At 46.9% G+C, this 26,448-nt stretch overlaps 1 protein-coding gene and 1 long non-coding RNA gene across 10 annotated transcripts in view; one reads left to right on the plus strand and one right to left on the minus strand.

The window, feature by feature from the left end:
- NUP93 (nucleoporin 93) overlaps positions 1–26,448 on the plus strand; it is a 55,549-nt gene that overhangs the window by 15,542 nt on the left and 13,559 nt on the right. For 8 of the 9 annotated variants that reach the window (XM_085551660.1, XM_085551661.1, XM_015873836.3 and 5 more), the window contains 5 exons: positions 15,688–15,750; positions 16,483–16,611; positions 21,864–21,938; positions 23,938–24,027; positions 25,313–25,452. In XM_085551660.1, coding sequence (XP_085407786.1) covers positions 15,688–15,750; positions 16,483–16,611; positions 21,864–21,938; positions 23,938–24,027; positions 25,313–25,452 — 497 coding nt within the window. Of the gene's footprint in view, positions 1–8,303; positions 8,564–15,687; positions 15,751–16,482; positions 16,612–21,863; positions 21,939–23,937; positions 24,028–25,312; positions 25,453–26,448 lie in introns of those variants that run through there. The other variant, XM_015873839.3, reaches the window with a different exon arrangement.
- LOC146760520 (uncharacterized) lies at positions 18,419–20,043 on the minus strand. The gene is made up of 2 exons (XR_014947722.1): positions 19,758–20,043; positions 18,419–18,683 (listed from the first exon to the last, which is right to left on the minus strand). It is a non-coding gene; the product is annotated as an uncharacterized LOC146760520 (long non-coding RNA).

The raw sequence follows: 26,448 nt of genomic DNA on the forward strand, positions 1-26,448 counted from the left end.
AGCAGAGCTCCTTTCCGCAGCTGAAGCAAGGAACTGAAGCCATGTTACAACAGCTGTGCTGAACCCCTCCTTTTATTTCAGCAACATTATCAGGGTTATCACCAGTCTGAACTGGACATCTGCTTCTCCAGGCTGAAGCTGTGCTAAGGCTGCTATTCATTCTCTTAGCTGAAACTGTGGCAGTGCAAAACCCTTCAGTTAAACTGGCAGTTGATGAGCGTCATAGTCTAGGCGACTCGAGTCAGTACAGTGATTGCCTGCTACCCAATAACGATCACTTGATGCAGTGGTATTTTATATAATCCTCTCACTTCAGATGGATTATTTAGGATGCATGTGTTTGCAAAGTGAGATGGAGCAGCAAAACCTGATGCTGAGCTGGGATTGTTCACTCTTGGATCCCTCTGTGTGTCCCTGGTCTTTGGTAGCTGGGCTGGCTGCGTTGGGTCCTTGTGCAGAGCTTAACCTCAAGGTGCAGAACGTAACCTTCAGGTGCAGGCTTCCAAGCATCAGCAGAAAGTCCTTCCTGATCCGCAGCCTTGTTGTGTGCTTGTTTCTGGAGGGAACCCCAGGGACATAAGATAGTTAGAGCAAATAGATGTAGAGGATCTGTGGGAGGACTTCTGAAGCAATGATTCTCTGTTTCTCTCTGTGTGTTTGCAGGCTCTGGGAAGAAAATGGAGAATTCAGCTGCCTTGTTTACCTAAGCTATTATGCTGGCTTAACCATCCCATGATGAAGTTCCATTTCAGTACTGAGCTCACTAGGCCGTGAAGATAAAAATAATCAATTTAATTTTTGTTCTCCTGTTTTCATGGATTTTACAGTATAGGATCAATGGCTGCTGCCATTTCTCCCTGAGAAACAGACTCACCCCAAACCTTTCTTTGGGCGTAGGCAGATTCTTCAGCTCTCCAGAAACCACTGTTCCTTTTGCAGTTCAGAAATGGAGCAGTGGTTCAGCATTATGGCTGTGGCTCAGAATGGGAAGCCAGAGCTAAGTCAATTTAGAACATTTGTTCCATTGCAGAGCAATTCTGCCTGATGCTCATGCTTTCCAGAGGAGGTCCAAATCTTGCACTCTGCAGAGCTTGCCTTTGGCTTCATATGATCAAGCTGATAAAATATGTTGAGCGAGGACATAAAGCATTGATGCTGTGCAGGCAATTAAAATCTATGAATTGGATTAAGCCCCAAATCTTAGTATGCTTTAATGCAATTCTTTTTTTGTTTTGTTCTGATTTGGATGCTCTTTGGAGATAAAGTTGGAAGCAGCTGCTCGGGGCTTTGCTGTTTGCAGCTTCTTTATTTTGCTGCTTATACCTATTGATTTGCTTGATTAATTTTGTTTCTGAAGTTCTGTACTTTTACTCCTGGCTTTTCTGCCTTCTCAAGTCAACAAATGAACAGAAAATCTGCACAATCCACAGGATCAATTAGGTCTGGGCTTCAAGAGAAATATTTGGTAGCGGTGAAGTGTGTTTCTTCTTCAGGACTCCTTATTTTGTATTAGGAGCTGAGCTTGACAAAGAAGGATGAGGCCAGAAGCAGTTATAATGAGTGCATTGTATTTTTACTGTAATACTGGCATATTGATTGTTGACTTATTGGTGGCTTAATGCACAACCATTTCCTTAGTTAGTGTTTGAAGATCCATTAAAACGTTGACTTGGTGCCAGAATGTTGAAATCCTGCATTTTATAATATGATTTGGCTATCTAAAAGTACTAATGTGGTTTGAATTTTAAAAAAATTTAAAGACAAGTCGGGTTTCCTGTTTGTTTTTTGTACTTGTTAACCTTTACACGCTACAATGGATCTCTGGTAATGGAGGCCCTGAGAAGCCAGGGATGGAGGCAGGAGTCCTGATGTTTTGAGGTTTGTGCCTTTGACATTTATGGATGGTCTGTGCTCACCCATGCTGGTTGCTGGGATGTGTTGCATCCGCTTGGTCCCTTTGGCTTGTCTCAGGGCTGCACTACTGATGGGGCAGTACTCTAGCTCTTGCAGTAAGGGCTTCAGTGTTTGGGACTATAGGTATGGAAGGCCTGTTGCTGTTGTACAGGAGCAGTCTTTGCACAAAGCAGCTTTGAAATAGGCACTGGAAATTAAGGGAGGCTGACACAGCTTTCTGCTCAACCAAATGTGCAGGGGATGCTTCCCAAAGGGTGAGGAGCCAAGAGTTTGCCCTCTGGCTGCTGGCCTGAATGTTATTTAATTCTTCTCAGACTTGTAGTCAAGACTCACTGCAGTCGCCTTCCTGTCACTTTGGCTTTCCATTAAATAACAAGATCCTCTGGAGCAGGGTTATCACTTGTTAGATTCTGCAGATGCTGGAAGAATGGCTTTGGGATTTTCTTGTGTGTTTCTCACCCATTGCTGAGGTTCATCTGCAGGATTTTATGATGGCTGTTCAATAACTTGTATGTGGGGATAAACTGAGTACTGTGGAAGCAAGTCTCACTGCTGTTTTTTGTACCGAATGCGAAGGAGAGAATGTGATAAACTACTTTGGATTCTCGGCTTGACTTTGTGTGACATACAACCCAATTCCAAAGCACTTGTGTTCCCATCGCATTGACTTGCATGGCATGGTCCCTGCTTACCTGATTTAATCAGTGTTTAGTATCAAAAGGTAGAAAAGAGAGGACGTTAGTATATAGTGATTTAATTCACACTGTGGCAGTGACTATTTATAGACCTTTAATAATTGCAATGCCAATTTAAATTGCCCCGTTCTACTTTTTTAGGTACTGGCAATTGCAGGAGATGATAAACTCTTTCTCTCCAGGAGGGTGAATTAATATGTGTCCCAGTGGGCCTGCAAGGGGCAGGGTTGGATGGCATTCCTCGAATACTTAACACCTAAGGAGCTCAAATTGGACAGCTAAGAGAACATGTAGAAAGAACATGTGGACACAGAAGAAAGGCCCTTGCTGATAATGGAGGACTCCAGGGAGCTGGTGTTTTGGGTAGCATTAAGCTTCAGCAGCTGGAAGGTCTCGTTTGGAGCAAACATTAGTAAATGCTCCTTTAGAAATGAATTCGGGTATTCTTGTTCTCTGCCTCCTAGCATGTCCTTCCATCTCTCCTGCAGTAAGGGTTCTCATAAGGAGCCTGTGTAACATTTCTAGTGATGGTCAGAGCCTTTTCTGAGCTGCTGAGTGAAGGGATACATGATATTTAGTGGGTCTGTTTTTCCTGAGTAAGTTGTGTGAAGTTTTACATGAAAATGCATTAAGGAAATAATCCACCTAAAACCTGCATTGTGGTCTTTATGCTTGTTTATAGATGCCGGGCGGATATCCCGGATAGACTGTGTGTGTTCAGCAGCAAATGGATGAGCACACTAAGGTAGCAAGGCTCAAATGAAATAAACTCTTTATCCATTTCCAGCAGGCAGGACAGTGCAGATCTCAGGCCTCTGCTCTTGCAGTGGGCAGTTCTTGCTGCCTGGGCACCTGCTGCAGCTCTGGCTGTTCTGGAGGGCTCACACAGAAGGGGAGCTCTGTGCTCCTTTCTGCCACGCAGGAGCCGAGGGAAGCTTAACGAGACTTCTGCTTAAACCAGTTGTCAGTCTTTAAATGCTTCAGTTGTGGCTGTGCTGACCTAGTTCACATTTAATCTGGTGACCTCCATCTGAAAGTCACTTTGTCCTTTTAATGGTTTTCTGAGTCAGCATCTGTCCTTCCCGATAGCCTCCTGATCTGCACTCTAAGAACCTTGTTCTTTTTTTTGTGAAAGACTAATCCCTGTTTTGTATGGCCCTGCCATGGTGCTGCATGAAAGCACTGTGTATTCCCCTCTTTCATCCTCAGTCCTTGCCTTCTCTTCCAGTCGGAGAGTTTGTGACTCAGTTTTCAGTGGGTTTCTATTACATTCAGCCCTGCAGGGTTTGGGTGGACAATGGAGAGAAAAGTGATGGTGGGGTATAGCAGGGAGTGGCTCTTCCCTGCTGTTGCCCATTTCCAGCATAAAAAGGGAAGAGATGTACAAAGGGGGGATCATGGGGCAACGTGAAAGGCATGTGAGTGCAGAAGGAATATTATCACTAGCTGCTGTCTTCTAGTTGTAAAATGCCAAATTGAACCTCTGGAGCTGTAAGATGTGTGGCGTGTTTAGGAGGAGATATAAGGGTAAGTTAAGCCGTTCATCCCTTCATCTTCCACTTCTGTTAAACTCTAGACGTGGACCCTTAGTTCTCTGCAGGAAAATATATCCTCAATGTTCTGTACACTGAGCTGATAAGATGAGGATTGCTGGGTGAAGGAATGAGTGTGTCCTGCAAGTGATAAAACCTTCCAGACAACTTGATTTGCACAGCCAAGGGGCCAGGTTTTCATTTGTTTTCAGGTTCTGTCAGTCGTGCATGGAAGTGTTACTTTGGAGAAGAGCTGGTGCTAAGCTACCTCTTAATGTGTACAGCTTAATCACTATGGTAATGGTGATCATCTTGAAACGTGAACCAAGCAGGCCTGGCCAGCACAGGCTCATTATGAAGAGGCAGTGCCAGGGCTGGGGATTTCCCTTCCCAGTTGTGAGCTGTTCCACCACCCCCCGTGGGTGCCATTTCTACTCCCCCAGGAAAGGGAGAAGGGAACAAACAACATGTGACAGGTGTTAGTTGAGTACTGCAGGACTGGAAGACACTTGGATGTTAATGCAATGAGTGCAGCAGAAAGGCCTGAATAGAGTCGGCCTGACTTCTAATTAAGCCCACTGAGATGCCAATACTGATAGCAGTTGTGCTTGCGCTATGAGAAAAGCACAGCTAGTGAGACAGAGCAGGTGTGTGCTGCTGTGGTTGGTTTCAGCCCTTGTGCATGTGGGTGTTTCACTGCCCTTGCAGGGCAATAGTTCCAGTGATTCTTTCTGCAGAGCTGGCAGCTGTAATTAAAGGAATACAAATTTAGCTCCTTTCCTACTGAAAATCTAAAGTGCCGTTTTCACCCTGCCCCTGTGCTATGTGTGGGACTGTGTGGCATCCCAACCCAAGCAAACATCCACATGCACACTGTGTTCGAGCACCTGCTAAACCCTCTGTGCCGTCTTTTCCTCCTGGCACCTTTTGCTGTGATACTGGAACGTATAATTGCTGCAGTGCGGGGAGTGGCAGAGCTCTCTTAGGCCATTCACAATTGATAACACAGCTCTGAAGAAACAAATGTAAAAGCACTGAATTGTTGCTGTTCCCACGTCTGAGCGTGGATGTGTGCGTGGTGCCATCCGGGCTTTGTGTGATGGGGAATTGAGAGGCATTTTGTGGGGAGCAGGAGCACTGATAACTGTGTTCTGGTTTAATCATGGGAGAATGCGTGTGATTGCTCTGAGCTGATGTTCTGCAGCTTCTGCTGGAGTTAATAATTCATTGCAGGCCTGTGTCAAAGGGTGCTCTTCAGTCAGCTCTCCCCGTGGTAACGTGGAGGCATTGGTTTGGCTTCCAGTTGCTTCTTGTTGTTTTTTTAAGGTGATTATTCTTTTTAATACTGAAGAAGGAAAACGGTTTGAATATTTATGGCACATTATAAAAAGTAGATATTTAGCTGTAGTTGAGGGTAAATTGACACTTGTTGCGCTTTGTTTAAACGTTTCCTTCTCAATTAGCACTCGATGGGGAGAGCATGGGTAATACTCTCAGTTCTTTGTTAGAAAGGCTCTAATTAAAGCTGGTTCCTGCTCTTGCCTCTCAGATCAATCTGGCCGTAGTTAGCTCGGTGACGCTGTCAGACAGCCCAATGGAGAGCAGTTCCCTATTCAACTGACACTGCTCATTGGGACGTGGGGCATGGATGGTGGAACGGCAATGCAGGGTTATGTGGCAGTCCTCTCTGCTGTGCCTTCCCCTTGCCTGGGGACTCTGGTGCTGCTGCCTCCTGCCCAGGGACCCTCAGTGCTGGGCAGCCCTGACAGCCTCCTGCAGAGAGGGAGAGGTGCTGCAAGGCACCCACTGGCCCTGCTATGACAGTGCACTATTTGCTGCTACTGCAGCATGGGATGAAGCAGCAGAGAAAAAGACTTATTGGAAGTTGCTGCCTGCTGCTGCTTAACTCTCTGCAGCAATATCTCTGTTGGTGTTTGCTGGCTAGCACTGGGCAGTGTCAGTGGGCATCCCAGCTGCAGGACTTCAGTTCTGCAGCAATGGTGGAGGACTCTCCTTCACCCCAGAGGGGCAGTGGCAGTGAGGAGGGGAGGAGCTTCTTAGCTGGGCATCCACAGGGGCAGTGTTATGGGCACAGGACACCTGTATGCTGACAGGGACTGAGGGCTCTGCTCGCCTCTCAGGGAACCTCTTGCCTTTGAGTTTTGGTTTTGAGAACAACAAAAACTGCGAAATCCAACATACCTTTTATGGTTGGTCTTCTGATGCTGTGAAGTGCTCCTGCTTAAAACCATGCAGTTAGTGATGTGGGTTGTCCAGACAATTCCAATATGTGTCACAACTAAAAGCATTAACACAGTTCACATGGCTGATGCATGGTCTTTCCTTCCGAATCAGAAGCCTTTATGGCTTCCTTCAGCTGTGACCCACTTACCCTGAGCAGTAGTTTTCTCTCTTTTCCTCCCAAAGTAAGATCTGAGTGTAGATGTGATGGGCACGTGTGCAGGCTTAGCACTCTGCTGCATTGGTGGCCCTGAAATAGGGGCAGTTCTGCATCTCAGTGTGCTTACTGTAGTAATCAGTGGTTTTCCTTTAAGAACATTGGTGGGTTTGGACCTTTTTTTTTTCCATTCTGGAGACTCCAGGTACAAAGATTCAGGCATTCTGTCCACTGCTTATTGGGTCGAAGCAGGGAGAGCTCACTCCTTGCAGGAGCCCTGAGGATCAGGTCTGCTGCTTCCAAAGCCCCAGTGTGCTGTGTTAGTGCTTTGTAAGGTGCCCGGTGGTGCCTTGGGGTGGGTAAACCCTGTTCTCAGGGCACCTCCTAAAAGCCTGCTGCTGAGAAATGGAATTGCTCCCAAATCAGAAAGCACGATGTGAATTCAGAGCCTGGTTTTTCTCTATATGAAATATTCTGCGCCATTTTTACTGGTGCTTTGTGTGCAGCCTGCACCCCTGCGGTGCTGTTAGAATTAAAACAGAAATGGAAGTTATGAATTGGCTGGGTACTGTGGTGATGTACAGTGTGTGCAGCAGGATGCTCACCGTGCTCCAGTAGGCACCAAGGCAGCCATCCCCAAGCAGGACATTGGGCTGTGTGTGTGTGTGTTCTCAGGGCTGGCACCACGGGGGTAACGCTTTGAGGGCACGCAGCCCCTGTTCTGTGCACTCCTCCTTCATGGCAGTGTGTTCTGCATTAGCAGATGCATTCCCAATGTCTTTGGTGCTTGTAATTTTTTTTCCTTTAAGATGGGGTGGTCCGTTTCTCGATTTTTCTCTGGCTTTCTGCACTGTAATGATGGCACCATCACCTGACTGCTGGAATACACTGGCCTGACTTTAATCATTGGGTGACTGGCTCTTAGCATGGCTTCATCTCTGCTGTTTTACATCCCCGCTTGTAATTGCATGGTTGCTTGCAGTATTGTTTTGCTATTGGTTATCCATTTGCTACAATGGAAAGCACACGTTAGCGTTTTGCATAACCTTATGCTTTTGGTTTGATGCTTAAAGCACATGGGAAGAAGTGGTGCTTGGCAAATAAACCCTCTGTAGTTTTTAAGCAGGGTGTTTTTACTCTTGGTGTGCGTTGATTAACCATGAGTGTGCTTTCTATATCACGTTGGAGGCGGTTGCAGTTGGGCTGAGCACGTATCAGTCAGGGCTGCATGGCAGTGCCCGAGGTGTGTGCTCACAATTCAGTGCTGTGGGCAAAGCTACCAAAGAGATCAATGCTTAAGGTAAATAGCACCTACAGCTTTTAACCACTGAGTAGCTGAAGGCAGCAGAACAAAGGGAGTCGCAGCTCTCTGCAAACAGCACCAGCACCAATTAATATGCTCAGTTGCTTGACTGCTGCAGGTCTAAAATGGCAGGAGGTTTCTTAGGATCTACAAAATCAAACTGCCGTGTATTTCAACCCCTCACGCTATGTGCAAATTCATGCAGCTCAGCAAAGGAAATAGCTTCACACCCAGTGCCACGAGCCGTGGCTGCGCTGCTGCATCACAATGCAGCAAATGCATCCTGCACGTTAACCCAATGTGACAGCCAAAGCGATGATTAACCGTGCAATATGTCGGAAGTCATCAAAAATTCACATCAGAGTAATTGCGGTGGCTTGGGGGAAAAAAAACCGCCTTGTGTCTGCCTCACCCCCTCCCGACTGCTACATGGTACAGCCCGCTAACAATAAAATATCCTTCTGTAACCTATGACTGGTACTCCCAGCAGTTACTGGTTTCAGGCTGGTGCTCCCCAGCGTTTGAGTCGAGCACCACTGGAGGAAGCGGAGATGAGCTGCAGTGCTGAGCCGTGGGGAGCAGCCGCGCTCCTATGGCAGTGCAGGACGCCTGGTCCCAACCTGGCAGGACTGGCAGATCTTCTTTTATTTCAAAGATGCAAAAAACTTGAGCGTTAATGCAGAGAGACAGCAGTGTGAGCGCGGGCAGCCGGCACTGACAGGTTGGTAGCTGCTGGGCACTGAGATCTGCAGGTAGGAACGGGTGCGTTTCAGAATGTATATGACAAAGGTGAAAAGCTTGCTTGGGTAGGAGCGAGCCTTTTCCTTCAGGTGTCTTTCATTCTGCTTTTCCTTTGTGCTGCTGCTGTGGGCTGTTTGAAGGGGGAGGTGGGTGATGGAGGAGAACAGGTGGGTGGCTCGGAGCAGACCCTGAGCTGAGAGCAGCTGCTGGGTGGGGCAGCCGGCACAGGGCTGTGCTGCAGGGACCCTCCGACATCACTGCTCTTTGATAAGGGCAAATACAGCCCTGTAACTTTGAGCATCCCCATCCCCCTGGTCTCTTCCTGAGGCTGTGGAACATCCACAGGAGCGTTTTGGATAGAAATAAGGACACTGCTTTGAGATGCAATTGTCTTGGCTTTCATTGTGGCGCAGAGATGTTGGTCACCGTTTGCTCCTGCAGATGCACCTAGGGCTTATATAGGAGGCACCCTGAACTTTCCTGAATTTTATTTGGAAGTGAGGATATCAAATGTGGGATGAAAATGAGAGATGAGAACCGTCCTTGCTGGAAAATGTTTCCACTCATCAGAGCAACAAAAGTACCACGGATTGCTGTTTTTTTTTCCCCCCCTTTTCTTTGCTAGTTTCTTGGATGAGACAGGGTGTTATTTTAAGTCAACCTGAGTCTGCAGCCCAGACCTCACCTCTCCTTCAAGTTAATAGGATGTGAAGGGAAATCCAGGAGCCATCCTGGTGGAGGGAGCAGCAGGGATGAGTGGCTGTGGCAGGGTGGGGGTCTGCAGCACGCACACAGCAGGTCTGCCTTCCCCCCAGCTCTGCTTGCCTCCTGGGCTCTGCCTCCCCAGCAATTCCCTGGGGACAGGGCCATCGCATGGGTTGCTTTTTCCTCCCGCTGGGGACACCACAGGCCCTGCAGCACAGTGCCAGGTGCCCGTGTGCCACCTATGCTCTCCTATTGTTAGCTGTGCCCGAGCCGTTCTAAATGAGATTGCTGCACAGCACGCCTGCAAGTTGCTTGTTGTAAAGGAGGCTGCTTGTGCTGTAAGGGTCCTGCCCTGGCAGCAGCTCAGCAATACATCAGTTTCTTGAGCAAGAGGCTGCATTGTGTGGGGAGCTGGAGGGAACTGTCCCTGTGTGGGAGGCAGCTCCATACGCTGTCATTGAGCTGGTGCAAATTATTTCTCTTTGTCTGAAGTGAGTGGGAGGCAGAGTTCATCTGAGCTCCGTAAACGAGCATATGGAGCATGAGTCCTAGCAATGAATACCCGGCTGTGGCTCCGTGATAGTGGGATTCCTGCTCGCTGTGGGCAGCACCTGGGGCCGGTGCCTCATTCCCCATGAGTGCTGTGGGTGGGCATGGGGTGTGTGTGTGTGTTTCTGTTGGAACCTTTTGTCGGCAGTGCCCCCTCAGCAGTGGGAAGTCGGAAGTGCAGGTTTGTAGCACAATGGGGAGATGCTGAGAAAAGGAAAGGTTGCTCGGCATCAGGGGTTGGGTGTTGCAGCAGAGGGTTGTCGTGAATGCTCTGCTGCCTGAGCGCTGGGGTGTCCAGGAGGTAGAAATGGGGTGGTTGTAACTGGCATATTCCAGACATAGCTTTTTCTAATATCATTTTAATGATGCAGAATCCTTCAGCAGGAGGGGCTGACTTGGGCTATGTTTGTTTCTTTTTAACTTCAGAAAGCTTTCCTTCCTTGCTTGTTTTTTTCCAGGAGGTCGCAGCCTGCTGCAGGCTCATCGGACAGGCTGGTGCTTTTGCTTGGTTCTGTCCTGCAGCACTGGGAGGCACCCCTTGTGTCTTCAGGGTTCTGTGCCACCTTGAAGGTGTTTAATTTCTGTTATGTGTCTGAGATTGTGAAAGAAGAGATGCACAAATAATAATAACGTGCTTTGTTTCTCTCCCCAAAAAGCTTGATGTCTCCTGTTTCTCAGCACGGCAAGGTTCTGTGCCCCAGATCAGGTGAGCAAAAGGAGAACACGCTGATAGGAATGGGGCAGGGTGAAGGTTTGCTCTAAAACCTGGATTGCTGGGCTTGGGGACGCTGGCTGGTACCAGCAAACAGCTGTTCCACAGCTTGCCCTTCTGGTCGGTGCTCCCCAAGACATGTCGTGCTCTGTGTCTATCCCCCAGCCTCCCAGACTGCTCCCTCTGCCCCCAGTCAGGGTTCACTACTGGGTGCTGGGATGTAGGGCTGCACTCTGCACTGGGGGGCACCCAGCTGTCACCACTGCCCGAGAGCACAGAGCGACCACTGTGCTAAAATGGCACCGAAGGAAATGAGAAGATGGCGTCGTCAGTGAAGTTAATTTTGATGGCTTGGTGCAAGGTACTGCTCTGCTTGATGCAGGGAGGTTCTCACCAAAGGGCTTGACTGTGCAATGACCAAGGTGTATGTATTTTCTCAGCGTTCCTTTAGAAGCCTGCTGCTAGTGGGGCAGGTGCAATAACGTGCTCCAGCAGATGGTCAGAAATTCCTTGTTGGCGTACTGTAAATATTTTAATGGGAGGTTATATTGTGAGTCAGGCCCAAAGGGCTGGAGATCCATTACCTATTTCAGACAGTTCAGACAATGCGGTCCAAACAGAACATGGCTTCATGGTGCTGGTTTGGGGAAGGTGGCAGAAAAGCATTGCTGTCTGTGCTTTTTAATCAGGGTTCGTGCTTGTAGTGCAAGGGCAAACTGCAGCTGCACATGGCAGGCTGAGGCCATTGCTCTGCATCCCAGAGTGACTCACTGAGCATTTGGGAGCCTGCTGGAGAAGCTCAGCTCCTGTGCTGATGCAGCCCCGTGCTCCTGGGCCTAATGGCAGAGCACCAGTGCCAGGCATGATGCTGGTGGGCCCAGAACTCCCCAGGGCATCACAGGGAGGCAGGAGCACAGTGCATGGGGAGGAGGAGAGGGGCACTGGAAAGGCAGTGCAGTTCCTCCTGCTGTTCTCATGCTATGTTGGCAGTTACTGCCTCAGCTGATCCATGCTGTGAAGGATGATAATTGTATGTAGAGTAGAACCTCACTTTGAGCTCCTTTATTTTAAAATTCTATGTTGGGAAAAAAAAGTGTTATGTAAATGTTTTGCTATTAAAGCATTGATGACTTTGGAAAGTCCCCATTAAAACCAGTTCTACCAGCATTCCCCTGTGCATCTCAGTGTGATATAGCAGAGGCCTCCAGAGCCTGGGATGGAAAGAGTGCTGTGGCAGCAGCTGGGTGTGATGGAGGGGATAGACAGAATGCATGGAATAAACATTTACAAATATTGTAATAAGCAGATACAGCCATAATAGGTATGGTGGCTGATAAACTTATACCCAGCATATGCATACATACATATATATATATATATATATGCTGTTGGCTGTGTTTGGCCCCTCCTGGCTGCAGCAGGAGCTGAGTGCTGTGTGTGGTTCTGCCTCTACTGAGCACCTTCCCAGCTGGAGATGGTTGGAGAGAGCATGGCCTGTGCTCTGCTCCTGCTGGAGCATGCTGCCTTTTGCTGGAGCTTTGCCATCTTGGCCAGAAGGAATGATGATATTTATCCAGTGCAACAAAATCCAGCGTTCACGGCTACGGTCTGAAGATTACTGTGAAAACTGCTTGAGTTTTGCAAATCAAGCAGTCTAAACTGCTAAAATAACACAAAAACGTATGAGGTTCTTGTATTGCTGGTATTAGCCTAGAGCAGCAAGCACTTTGCTTATGCGTATTTGCCTAAGGCTCACCACACAGTGCAGATTAAAGGAACCATTCAGTTCTCAGTGTCACATTGCTGTCACACCAATGGTGGGGGTTTGTCCCCATGTCAGATTAATGCTGTGCATGTTCCACTTGCACAGAGAGGCACTAAGGAAGCTTACCAGGCTGCTGGTGGTGCTCATCTCCTGCAAGGTGCTTTGCCTGTGATTGTGTTGCATCCTTTGCAATGGTGCATGCATTGACTCCCTGCAACTGAGTGCTTGTAGAGAGCTCAGACGTGAGCCTTACCATTTACACTTCTACATGAGATGGGGAAAGGCACGTTTCCCCATATTGCTGGGATGAGAATGTCCTGTGAAATGGGGATTCCTTCCTCAGGCTCCATCCCATCTCTTCAAGGTGTCAATTTGTTACACAGACTAGAGTGAAGGCATTGATCTGTATGCAGCTGTGACCTACTCAGCCCTTCCTTTAAAAAGGAAACAATAACAAAAGAGGCATCACCAACAAAACCCAAAACAACAACGTCCTGGCAGAGATAATTGCATCAGAGCCTTCAGCTGGAGCTGCTGTTCCCACTGCTCAAGAATGATGTTAGTTAGTGGTGTAGTCATCATCCCTGTGGATCCTTTGAAGGATTCACTGGATCTGCTGGAAATCCAGCCCTTGAAAATGTTTTCTTCAAAGAGCAATTGACTTGAAATGGTCCCAGACTGTTAATTTCATTTTCTCCTTTCTTCCCCTGCCAGTGGAAAGTAAGCATCGCTATCAACATCCTTGCTTCAGCATGCTATTTGGCAACATTTGCCTTCTCTTGACAGCTTGAATACAAAGATCAAGTATTGAAAGTATGGCCTCGCTGATGGAAGTAATTAAGAGACTTCTATCAGCCAGAAGAGAGTTTACTAACCTCATTTACTGCAGTAAATGGGAGATGCATTCAATCTCCTGTCAAAAAGAGCCTGTCGGTGTGTTGGTGCCCTTTTGTACCGATAATGAGTTAGTTCCTGAAACGTTTTCCTGTGGAATTTGGGCTGGTGTGAGGCAAGTGCTGGTTCCTTGGCACCCCTCAGCTCATCCTCCTGGGTGAGCAACTGCTTTGTGTGTTGGAGAGTGCTGCTTTCAGGCACTGATGTTTCCCCAGGCAGTGCAGTTGCGGTGCTTTACCCTCACCACATCCTCCTCACCCAAGCTAGTTTTCAAATGAAGCCAAAGGTAAGAAAGCCTTGTAGATGAAAATCTGAAAATGTGTGTCATACGCAGCCACTGCCGTAGCACTTTCTGCTGCACAAAGCACTTACTGATGCTCTTTGGAGGCCTCCCCCACTGTCATGTTCTCCATGCAATTGCACTGGGCTGGCCAAGGACCATGGGGAGCTGCACAGGGAGTCCTCTGCATGCACCTGTGTTGCCTCTACAGACACAGCTCTTGGAGCTCATCAGCAGGAAGTCTTCTTGTGGAGATTGGGTGCAGGAGGTGGGAGGAAGGAGTGGGGAGCCCAAGTCTGGGCTCTGGGAGGGAGGGAGGTGGTGGGAAGATAAAGGTGAAATCCACGGGAAAGGAGAGATCCAAGAGGAGCTGTAATGTGCTGGGGAAGGATGCTGAGTGCTGGTAGATCTGCAGGAGTAAATGGGGATTGAGAATGAGACTAGCTGGCAAGTGGGAAGCTGGAGGTGGGAGAGTGGGTGTATTTCCACATTCGTGTTGCTGTTTTGCAAACATCTTCCTAGCAGATACTGTACAAATTGAGCTTAGGATACAGCAGCAGGCGTTGCAGAGCCTGCGATGAAAGAAAGATGTGCTGCTTCCTTTCCCAGCGAGGTGCAGGGAGAGCATGTGGGTGTACTGCAGGAACACGGGAAAATTCAATACCAGGCAGCCACTCACTGCTTGGAGCAGGAGGGGGGGGTGTTGGTGTTAGGGCTTCATGAGCTTTCTGTGGAAACCTGCCTCAGGGAATTAAGATATGGTTTCATTTTCATCTCTGTGACAGAACCTGTGTGCGAGAGCTGCAAGGTGGATTTCACCCAGGAGGTTTGAGTGGATCTTGTGTTGGCTATCCCTGCCCTTGCTGTCTGTGAAATGGCTTTTGTATCCTAATGGTATCTGTTCTACTTCTGTCTTTGGGTACTGGATACAGAGCAGCCCCAGTGCTCCTTGCGCAGTCACCAGCACCTCCCTGGACGGGGGCAGCTCCTGCATTGTGGGCTGTGCACTGCTTTGGACCCCTGTACTGTGTGCCTCTCCCTCCTTGCTGCAGCCTGTGAGTTGGTGGTAAGGTCACCACTGCCCTTGGGGCTGCAGAGAGAGCTCGTAGGGCAGGCATGCTCTGCAAATACAACCCAGTGCTCTCCATGAATCTGCAAACCCTGAATGCTGTTCCTTGGCAGGCTGCGCTGTGAATCCCTGGTGTAAAAGCACAGTGCATTGGATTCCTGCTCCCTTCTGTAGTCAGTAGTCTCTGTTAGATCTCTGGAGCAGGAATACGGGCTGTTAAGATATTAGCGCTTGGTGGAGGTGATGTTACTCACAGCTGGTTACTTCAGGGGGAGGCAAAAGCTTTTTTTCTTTTCTCTTTTTCCTGTTTCAAATAATGATTAAAGTGAGATCTGGGAGTGCAAGCCACCTAGCTTAGTTTAATTGGTGGAAGTGTACAATAAAGCTCTTCAAGTCAGGTTGTGATGTTTCCCATCTGTTGCCGATGTATTCCTGCAGTTTACCCCACAGCTATGTGCTCTAAACTCAGGGTATCTTGAGCTTTCTGCTATGGGTCACAAAGGCAATACAGCTCATTGGAGCCAATCTATTAGCGTCCATCTGACCTGCTTTGAGATGCGGTGGTAGATTGAAAGTGTAAATAATTTTTAACCCCTCTGGCTGTATGTAAGGAAAGAGGTGATGCTATAGACTTCTCCTCTGTGCTCTCCAGCTGCTTAGTTATTTCCATCATTTTTCAACTGATTACTTTCAAAGCTTTTTCACAGTTCCTGTTGGACCTCCCAGAGCTCCACTCCTGCCTGAAGCTGCCGAGTCAAAGCCTTTCTTCTTCCTTTTTACCCTACTCAAGTCCAGCAGCCTTATCTTCGCATATCACTCCTACCTAGCTTTCATCCCAGCTCCCTCAAATGGAGAGCAAGGGGAGGCGCTTGCTGGAACACAGAGATAAAAGGGAATGGAAGCAGGACATTTCACTAGGATTTAATGCATATTAAAACAGGATTAATGCGTTTTCATTTTCCCGTTGCTCTGTATGGCCATCTTGCTGTATCTGCAGTGAAGTAAAGTGACCTGTAAACTTCTCAGGAGTGGACTGGGAGAGCTGCTGTGTGGCACAGTGCAGATCTGATGTTAGCACAGGAATACCTTCAGTACCTTGTGGCTGATGCTCTGCTTCTCTTTTTTTGCAGGGATTCCTGAAGAACGAGAAGGACAATGCGTTGCTGTCAGCCATCGAAGAGTCAAGGAAGAGGGTAAGTGAGAAGCAAGTGCCTTACTTTTATTTTTTCTTTAGCAAAAGAAGTAGATTTTGAGGGATTTTGTTTCTTAGCCTTAGAGAAGAGTTCTGTAGAGCCCAAATTTCTGCCCCCCAAAGGGACCGATGCTTAAGCCATCTAGATGGAAAAATGATACAGGGTGGGCTTTCCCTGCTTTGTCCTCTGCTCTGAGCATCTCATTGTTCTGAGGATGTTCTGAGATAGAAGCTGTCGGATGCAAAATTCATCCAACAGAGTTCCTGAATCTCTTCAGGCTTTTGGTATGTCGTGTTCAGGGCAGTGATTTTTTCCCTTCTGAATTATGCAGTGTGGAAAAATGCTTCCTGTTGTTTGTCTCAAGGCTGCTGCTTAGAAGTGTCATTGCATCCCCAGCGCTGAGGTTACGTTGTTTCCCTACTCATACTCTTGGGGCATTGGTTTTAGAACTGAGTCTCTTGTTTATATTTTTGTTTTCTTAATTATAAGGAATAGTACTCCCGCATTATTAAATTATTTTATTTACATATAATTACTCTGTAATTACTGAAGCATATTTAAAACCCTGTTGAAGTGATTATAGGGGTAGAGAAGACCTATGTTCCATTATGAAAGCAGAAAATGGTTTTATCTTAGATGTATACCTGAGGCTGCTAGCTAGAATCACACCAGTGATGACAGGAATGCCAGAGAAGCATCTTCTGTATCCTAATGCAATATCTTATTCAACAGACTTTTGCTATGGCAGAGGAGTATCACCGAGAATCAATGCTGGTTGAATGGGAGCAGGTGAAACAGAGGATTCTTCATACTCTGCTTGCATCTGGAGAAGATGCTCTTGATTTCACCCAGGAAAATGAGGTGACTGTCTTTCTAAACACTGTGCACTGCATGCAACTGTCACTCCAACATTGCTGAAACCACCTCTGGGTTATTCTGTGGTTCATTTCTGTTGTCAGTGAGCAACATCAAAACTCTTTAATTTCAAAATGATTGTGACTTGTAGACTGCACTGTCTGCTGAAGTATCAAACCTTTGTTCTTATTGACTGCTTGGCACAGGCGACAGAGCAGCTATTGCTGAAGCAATGTTTTATGTGTGAGGTAGAAGTTTACTCACACTAATGCATATCAGATCAATACACCCAGAGACAGGAAACATGTTGGGGTGAACTTCTCCTTCAGGAAGGCTTTGCAGCACTAATGAAACCAGACAGTTTCTCAGGTGTGACTGTGCTCACACACAGGTCTTTCTATTATTGCTGTTTCCTAGCCACTTATGCCTTATGCCTTTTGCAGAAGTGTGTGGAACTCTCTTGGGTTTCAAGATATTCAAAATCAGAGGGAGCACGCTTTCCTTTTACCTTGATCTCTCACTGAGTGCAGCTGGATGCTTTGTTCCACTAAGACTGCTGGCATCCAGCTGTTCAAGGTTTAATCCAGTAGTGGCCAGATCCTTTGAACGAGACAGACCTTATTTGATATGAAGAAGTATAGACTAGCAGCTTAAAACATTCCCTATGCTGTGTTACAATTGCAAACTTGATCTTTCTTGAAGAAAGTGGTGCGAGCAGAAGGCCTGGCTCTGTGCAGAGCTGTGGGAATCCCACCACTCGGAACCAGGGCCGTCAGGCATCAGCTGGGATCCCTGGAGCACAGAGTTGGATCACAGCCCCAGTACGGTGCTCTGTGAAATCTGTCACCTTGAGAGGAGAGGAATAATGAGGGGAAGCATGTTGCTGTGCCTTCAGGCCAGGAGACAGGCCCAGGTTTTTTATAGCCATCTTCCCCCCCTCCCTTCCACTTTTTTTCAATAAGTTCTTCTTCATTGGGGTGACTTACAGAGCTGCAAACTGCATTAATATGAAATGAAAGCCCTTGGTGTTAATGGGCTGTGACCTGTATAGGGATTTGGAAATAATTAAAGTTATTAATGAAGTGTCCCTTTCTGATTACTGTTCTTTTAAATATAGGTTAATCCCAGTTATTATATATCTCTTTATAGAAGCTATCTATCTTCTCCAGAATGTATTTTACTGACACTTCACTGTGACTTCTCAGAAGGCTGTCTACCATTCCAATATTAGAAATGTTGAATAATTCAGGCTGAATTAATCTCAAACTAGGAACAGCCATCCTATTATTTTAGGATGCGAGTCCGAAGCCTTGGCAGCTATTCTAACAGCTTCTAACAGCTTTTGGTTTAGTGTCAGTTATTGGCGTGGGGTTCTCCTTTTGTAAGAATGGATATTGGCTGCTAGGAGAAGCAGTATAGCAACCTGCTCTGCAAAGCCCCAGACCCCTTTTCTGATGTTTCAGCATTGAAATGGGTTCTAACACATGAGATGCCAAAGTGCCAAGCTGGTGGGAGGAAGAAAACCCTCGTAGTTTCCATGAATGAGTTTAAAGGCTCGGTGTACGCTGTCACTCAGTAATGCTCCATTCTCCCTTTCAAAGCACTCGTGGCATTGGTGTGTCATTTCAAGAGCATTTAAAATCCTTGATGTATTCCAGTCTTAGCCTCAAGAAGTCAAAGGTCTGAGAGGTTTGAAGTGCATCTACTGTGTTAAAAGCCTGTTACGTAGCCTCCCCACAGCAGGTTGTTCTTCTAAAGCCTTGTTCCAGTCAAATAAGTTTTTTGTGTGTGTGACACAAACAGACACAGCCTGTGGAATATAGTAGAGGTTTAATTGATGTCCTCTGGAGATGGAGAATCAACTGAAAAGGCACAGATCCAAGCGCAGCGGGGGTCCGGCCTGCCTGCAAGCCAATTCTCAAGCTATGGGCAGGCTCATTTGGGCAGAGTGAAATACCAACACATTATTCATGGAAATCAGACCAATTAACAGGCAAAGCTCCTGTTTCGAAGAAGCTAGCGCAGGACTTGCCATTAGGACTGTGTGCTCTTCCTTGTCCTCCAGCCTGGCCCTGTTCCTGTATGGGGGAAACAATAATGAGGTGATTTTGGGGAGGAGGGGGGAGCTCCTGGCTAAGCGTTCAGCAGCTAAGTGCTGTTCCTCAAGCTCAGGCTCCCGCATGGCTCTGCGCTGCATCTAGTGGCCAAGGCGTTTGGAGTGCTGACAAAATGTCTGCTCAGCCTTCTGCTGAGGAATGTGCATATGCAGATGAGGGTGATGAATAATGCAGCTTTCTGTGCTTGCACAAGTGAAGCTGAGTGCAGATAAAGGAGGGCTCCTTTGAAAAGCGGTGTGGTTAGGCTAAATGAATTTAAGATAAGAAGGTGGTGGCAGTGTAGTCTGATTGCAGTTTTTGCGAATGGGTAATATAGAATAGAATAAAGGCCACAGCTCTGAAGAATCTTTTGGACAGACCTAAATTCAAGGCAAGCAAATGGGATTGACAGGAGCAGCACAAGCCGTGGAAGAAACATCAGAGTGTGGATACGCAGAGATGTGAGCGCTTCTGCAGCCCTCTGTGCGCTACCCACTTTGCTTTGTTTGTATTTGCTGCTCCAGTTCTACTCAAGAAGCTGACCTAAAACACGATTCTTCAAGTGTGCTCCTGGCTGCTGTTCTCGACACAGTTTTCATAATCTTTTCCTTGCTTGAGAACTCAGTAAGCTTTGACTTGCTGCCAAAGGATGTTTTCCCCCTTCCCCAGATCTCCTAAGCTGTGGGGTTTGCCTCTTCAGACAGGGATTGCCAACTGCAGAAAGAGCTAAAATACGAGATGGAAAAACCTGATGAAATTAACTAGCCTGTAGCTACAGGAAAGAGAAGCATAAAGAAAACAAGGCAAGTTCTGCTATTCCTGATTTTTTTTTTTCCTGCTGAAGGGCCGAGCTGGGAGTGGGAAATCAAAAGAGTTCACTTACAGTGTGTCAGTTCTCAGGTGGGGCAGATTGTTAGTAGGTGATGCTCAAAGCATAGCAGCAAGGGTAAAGCTATGACCGGAGGGGAAGGAAGGGAGGGAAACCAGCAAAAGCAGGAAACCCCAGAGCATTTGTTATTTAGCTGCAGACATGCACTTCTGAATTCGGATCCTCACCTGTGGGTTGTAGTGTGTCAGTCACACAGCTCTCATTGGAAGGGCAGCCGTGCAGATATGGTGCAGCAGGAGGGAAAGGATTCTGAGACACCAAATAAACCCCAGCCACTGATGTCAGAACACTGGTTGAAAGGTGACACCGAGTCAAAACGGACCCTTCTTCCCTTGGTGAAGGAGATGAAACCTCATCAGTATTTAATGACGGCATCCATAATTTAGTGTTACTTTAAATAACTGCAATTTGTCTCACACAGGGTAGGAAAGGCTTGGAAGTATTTCTGCCATCACGTCTGTTTCCCAGGAAACCTGCTTTAAAAGCCCAGCCTCTTTGTTCCGTAGAACAAAGAATGAGTTGTTTTTTAGGTGGGTTTAAAGGAATTTGTGTCAGATGAGTTGGCACTGAGGTGCAAGTTCTTCATATGGGGCCTGTTAGGAATGACTCTGAGGAATATTTTTAGTAGAAGTTTAGCCTCAAAAGGAAAGTGGGATTTATTTTCTTGTAAGGCATTTTGGTTGTGCTGCCTAATGTCTGAATGCATCTGGTTTCATTGTCTGATGGACATTGTTTGCATTGTGCTGCTACTGAGAGATAAATGCAGCACTAAATGAAGTCTGGTAATTTGAAGGCTGCCCTGTGTTCATCTCTGATGCCTTCACTTATCTCTTTTCAGAGAATAAAAAGAATTTTTTTTAGCCAACAGTGCAAAAGCACAAATGACACACATTTCTTACGTGTTTATTTATGAACAAAGGTCATTACTCTTACCTTCACATATAAATGCCCAGCTAGCTCGGATCAGCTTTCACAGTCATGGGACTTCGTTTGTCATTAGCTGTTACATTGATAAAATTTGCCACTTCAGGACTCTGGGTTAAGGCAGTTTGCAGGAGCAAACTCAGCAGTGTAAAGGCAGTGGGACCCAATAGAAAACACCAGTTACTACAGGGAAGCTTCCCAGGAGCATCACTGCACAGAGCAAGTTCCTAGGTCTGTGTTGTTTCTTTTCAAAGCTGGGATACAGACCAGCAAGGTGTCTTCTTTTGAAGGCTGTACCTGCATCTCTTCCTGTTTGAAACAAGAAATTGTTAATGCCTCGAGGCAGGTTTCCCTTTCACAGATCTTCTCCTGAAGTCTGGGCCAGGTAGGTCACGAGGAAGCACTGGTCCTTCTCCTGAAATCCATGTCAATTGGGTCACTGGTGAGTGTTGGTCCCCCTGCTGCAGCATGATGCCATAGGGCTGCAAACAGCAGTTCTGCTGCTGCATTTATCCTTATGCTTTTTCTTTGTATGGGAGGTGAGTCAGTTTTATTGAGCAGAGCTCTTCCAGGAAGCACTGGGACATGTCCTCAGGCAGTACCTGGCAGTGATCATGTCTGTGTGCTCAGGTATTGAAGTCCCAGATTGCTGGCATAAGGAAAGCAAAGCTGCAGTGCTGGTAGGGTGCACTATGGCAGCAGTGAGCCGCAGCCAGCTTTGCTCTCAGCCCTGAACGCTGGCTTGTTTTCCTAAAAGCTTGTCTATTCCTCTTCCCTTGCCCCAGCTATTTCAGCTGGCTTCATAATGAATATGATACTTCTGTATCTGGCTTGCTTTTATCTTCAGACCGTCATGGTTCTAGCGCTACCCGAACAGCAGCTGATATTAAAGGAGTGTTCACCTCAAAGGGATCTGTCTTCAAAATGATTGCATTTTATTTTTCAAAACCTAGACTTGAAATACCAGAATAATTACACGTGGAGGTGTTGTACTGAAGACACACATGTGACTGGTGGCAATGTTTACAGTGGTAGCTTGGTGTGGCATTGGAATATTATGGCAGTATCATCTTCTGAGTTTTAGGGAAGAAGGCAGATTTTCCCTGCTCTGACTCTTACCTGTCCTCCAGCTCTATAACTGAAGCGTTTCAATCCCAGAGTAAACTCTATGACAGTGAGCAACCTTCCAGGAAGCAAAAATGAAGAATTGCAATTATAAAATGCTAACGAGATACACTGATGTTCTTGTTGCGGTAGCCCTGTCCCTTCTGCATATAAAGTACTCAGAAAGCTAACGTGGGGGGTGCAGGTGCAGATGTGTGACCACCTTTCTTCTTGCTGTTCCTCAGCCCAGCTACTTCCGTGAGTCGGGCCCTCCAGGCCGCAGCTCTTTGGACAGCGTGGAGATGGCGTATGCACGTCAGGTGGGTGTGCTGGGGTTGGGGTGGGGGGAAATGGTATGAAAGGTACAACATGGGGATGTCTGCCCTGGATTCAAGTGCAGTCAGAGCATATAGAAGGGTGGTCTGACGTTGTTGAGGGTGTACTCATCTGTCCTCAACAGTATTTGTGTCCAGAGGAGATCAGGAATGACGTAAGTGACTGCAGAAGCCATTTCAGTTTGTATAGGACATGGAAGATTTTAACCTTTCAAAAAGTGTTTCTTAGGGTTTGTGACAAAGTGCAATGTTATGTAAATGAAGAGTTCACCTTCTCTTCCTTGTCACATGTGGAGGATCAGCTTCCTGATGCCTGCGTGAGGGGGAAAGTGTGCTGAAGTCTTAATTCTGACAGTCATCATGTTGCATCCCCTTTGAACAGGATCACCAATGAGGGCCTGCAGAGCCTCAGCAGTGAGCTGATAGCTGGTGGCATTAGGCTCCTACTGAAACTTACAGGGAAAGCTGATAAACCTTTACATAACTGAGCCGTAACTTTTGTTAGTTGAGACAATCTGTCCACCAGCACTGAGAGAAATGAAAGAGAAGGGCTTGATTTTTCAAATTGGAGTGTGCCAAAGTGCACAGAGAGCTGCTTGATTTGCGCACAATTACTGTCATTGTGCGCTTTGGCTCAGGCTGTGCTGAGCCAGATAGCAGCTTGTGCATCTGCTTCTCTGTCTGCCTTTGGTCATGGCAACTGTTTGAGGAAATGAATCACAAAATAAGGTGCACGGTAGTGCTGATAAAGTGTATATTTGATTTGGTGGTTATTATTAGTGCATTAATTTGTTCCACCTCTACCGTAATCCTGCATAAAGGGTCTTCGTGTGGTATAATTACATCCATGCTTTCAGGCTGTCAGCATTGCTCCCAGATGCTTTACAAATGTAGGATGCTCAGCCTTTCAGTAGTGCCAGTGCAGGGGTGGCCGTGGGGTTACAGTCTCCCCCCTGTAGGTGTGTTGTAGCGCTACCAGCTGTGTGCAGGGTGCTGGAAGTGCTGTGGAAGCACAACATCAGGCTTCTGCCAACAGTGCAATTCTGGAGAAGCAGCCCCAACTGAGCTCCTCTTGGCTCCCTGCTTCAGTGTAAGAACATCTGGGCTTCAGAGCTGCTCCCGGATGGGGCTGCTGTAGGTTCCAGCAGAGAGCTGAGAGACATAGGGTTTCATTCTGTCAGACAGCTCATCAGCAGCCAGGAGGCATGTTTTAATTGTGCTGAAATTTATCCTTCACGAACAGCTCAAACTGTATCACAGGAACTCAATGAAAACCGTGTGTGTGATTATTACTGATGCCAGGTTCTGCTCAGTCCTGAGCTCAGCATCTTGTTTGCATGCTGGAAGAAATGAAGTATACTTCAAGTATGACAGTAGTGGGTCATACTTAAAGTATACTTCAAAGTGGGAATGATTACTTCCAAAGGGAGCTGGAAGGTCTGATGGTAGAATAAGCAGTAGCTGAAGCAGACAAAATGAGACAAAGATTTACATTAGAAGGATGGGAGTGTATGTTTAGGGACAAACTTTCCATTCTGGTTTCCCCATATTACAGTTGCCTGAACACTTTTGCCATAAAACAGTAAAGTTCTGCTTCTCCTATAGCAGCTGGTAGGAGGCTGTGGTAGAGGGGATTATCACTGCCATTCCTTGTCAGATTTCTTCTGAATCTTTGTCCTCCAGCAATTAGCTGCAATTACTCTAACGTGGCATTCAGAGCAGTGCTTTGCTGCACAGAAGCCCCACACAGGTGGGTTGCTGCTGGCCTTCAGGCAGGTCTGGGGCTTCAGAGCTGTGTGGAAGTCTGTGCGGTTGGCCCTTCCTCTTCTGCACCAAATGATGAGTGGTGAAGGAGGGAGGGGGCAGAAGGAACCTGCTGGGGACACTTCCTGCAGCCTGGTTTGGATTCTGCTGCTGTGTCTGGGGAGGGGGAAGGAGAGTAAAAAAGGTTTTGTTAAACTTGCTTCTTTTCAATATGTTTCAGATTTATATTTATAATGAGAAGATAGTGAATAGACATCTGCAGCCTAACCTGGTGGACCTTTGTGCTGCTGTGGCAGAACTGGATGATAAGGTACTGCTGATAAGTTAATGTAAGGAAACGTGTTTTATCTGTTTTCAGCTGTGAGAAACCAGCCTGCTGAAATTGGTGGAAAAGTACCGATACTGCTCCCCCAAAAAATGTAGCATGGCTCTGCACAGCAAACAGAGCCAGGACTGCAATCTTCTCTAGCACAGCAGTGCCCACCTGTGACAAGATTGGTCATGGTGAATATCTCAACAAAATGAGGAAGGAAAGAACCTGATTTCATTGTGGAGTGTGCTGTCGTGATTAATGAACTGTTGGGGGAATAAAAAAAAGCTTCCCATTTAAAGTGGGTTCTGTGGAGTTCTGTTTTCAAAGTGTGGTCTCCTGCTGTCCTTTGAGTGCAAACAACCATAAGCAAAGGGTGTTCAATCAGCAGCTGCTAGAGCCGAGGCAGGCTCCCACAGCAAAGCATAAAGCCAACCAAAGTCTGTAAGCTTGACTTTAAAGGAATGGTCTGTCTGCTTTTCCTTTTCTTTCCCCGATCCTTTAATTGTGCTGCCTTGATCCACCCCATAAAACAAATGTTCAAACTTGGCTATTTTTGAGAAACGCTTGGAGGGCAGTACTGCAGGATGGCTGAGTCATCAAAGCACTTTGCAGACAGGGAGTGCAGAAAGCTGTGCGTAAGCTGAGTGGTAAATGCTTGTATCAGATCAGAATTACGGATGTGCATCCTTGCTCTGAGCAGCTCTGTCACTTTGCTGGGGACACCAGGCGGAGTTTCAGTATTCTTGCAGCTTTGAGGTGCTGAGATCCAACACCTGCCCTTGCTGAAGCTAACAGTGCCGTTACTCTGCAGCGTTTTGCTGTGTCAGCGGGGATATTTTAGTCCGATAGATACGATCTTGTCCTTATGAATGAGCAAACCTGGATGGTTTTCAGCCTCTTTTTTGTAACTGAGTCTCTGTGTGAGTCCTTTAGAAATTTCTCATTGCAGCTGATTGCACAACTTTCCAATGGCAACCAGAACAGTTATTTTTGTGGAAAGCTGATGCTGTGGCATTTTTAAAAGTGGGATATATAAGCCAGAAATGGGGAGGAGTCTGAGCACTATGTCAGGTAAAGCGTTTAGAGTCACCTCCCGATGCAAGCATTATGCAGAGAAGTCTGTGTTCTGCAGGATGGAGGGGCATCCAGTGTCTCCATCACAAATCTAAACAGACTGAAGTTACACCCACCCCTTTTTTCTTTGCTTAAGCATCAAAACACCACATGACAGGGGTGCTTCTTCACCTCTCTGCTAATTGCTGTCGTGTGGACTTGTTGACAGAACATCTCTGAGATGTGGGCCATGGTGAAACAAATGACCAGCGTTCGCCTGGTTTCTGCTAGCGACATCCTGAACGTCCGGACCAACCTGGAGGTGCGTATGGAGTTTGTGAGGCAGGCGCTGCGCTACCTCGAACAAAGGTAAGGTGAATGCTTTGGATAACACAGTCTGACAAATTTCCCCATTATCCAGCCACAGTGACTTTGTAGTACACGTGGATGTTTTAACAAGTCACTTGCTTCGTACTGTTCACAAGAGGCGTCTGTCTTTTTCCCTTCTAAGGGGCTTAGAGTGGCCACTTGAGTATAAAACTGTTTTAGTCAAAAACCGTTTCAACAAAAAAGGCCTTGGATCCATTGGGAGGTTGTTTAGAAGACAAAAAAGATCTTTTCTTCTTCTGTGCCTTTAAATATTTTATATCTGCTATGGTGATACGTGAAGATTTTTCACTTGTGGAAAGAGACCTATTTTCCCCTCTACAAAAAAAAAATCTGCTTTCCATACTCCCTTTATGAATGCTGATTACCTGTTGGTGTGCTGCCTGGAAATGAGGACAGCGCTGGGATTAAATCCAGTGCTGTGAGTCAGGTTCTGATTGTGCCATTTCTACACTGAAGGTTTTTTCTGTACAATCCCAGGAGGCTGAAGTTGTGACACTTAACAATGATTTTCAGACGCTGGGAAGTGGCATATTGGCTCTGTCAGCAAATGTTGCTGGGACCTAAGCTCCTTGACCAGGAAACTGTTTGCAGAGTTGCAGGCTGTGGAGCAGGCAGAAAGGCTGTAGAGAGAGAGCCCAAGGCTGAATCCCCAGCTGTCAATAACAGTTGTTCTTTGTGTGTGTGCCCACAGTCCTGGACAGCACAGTCTCTCATCAAAGAGCTGCCAACATGATGTTAGCAGGATGGTTCAGAAGCAAACAATAGCTGCAATGTAGTGCGTGGGCATTTGTTACAGATAGTTCTGCCATCTGAGCACTGATACAGCACAACAGGGAGAGATGTTTCCACCCCCCAGCACAGCCCCTTAGCCCCAGCTGTTGGCCCCCTCCCTGAGCCCAACCTGGAGTAGAAATCGGGCCCTTCAAAACTGATCTTTTTTCAGATGTGCCTCGTAGCTTTGTATTTCCTAGTGGG

The sequence above is a fragment of the Coturnix japonica genome, chromosome 6 (assembly GCF_054131305.1).
Source record: "Coturnix japonica strain WE chromosome 6, WE-NBRP24, whole genome shotgun sequence".
NCBI classification, from domain to species: Eukaryota; Metazoa; Chordata; class Aves; order Galliformes; family Phasianidae; genus Coturnix; species Coturnix japonica.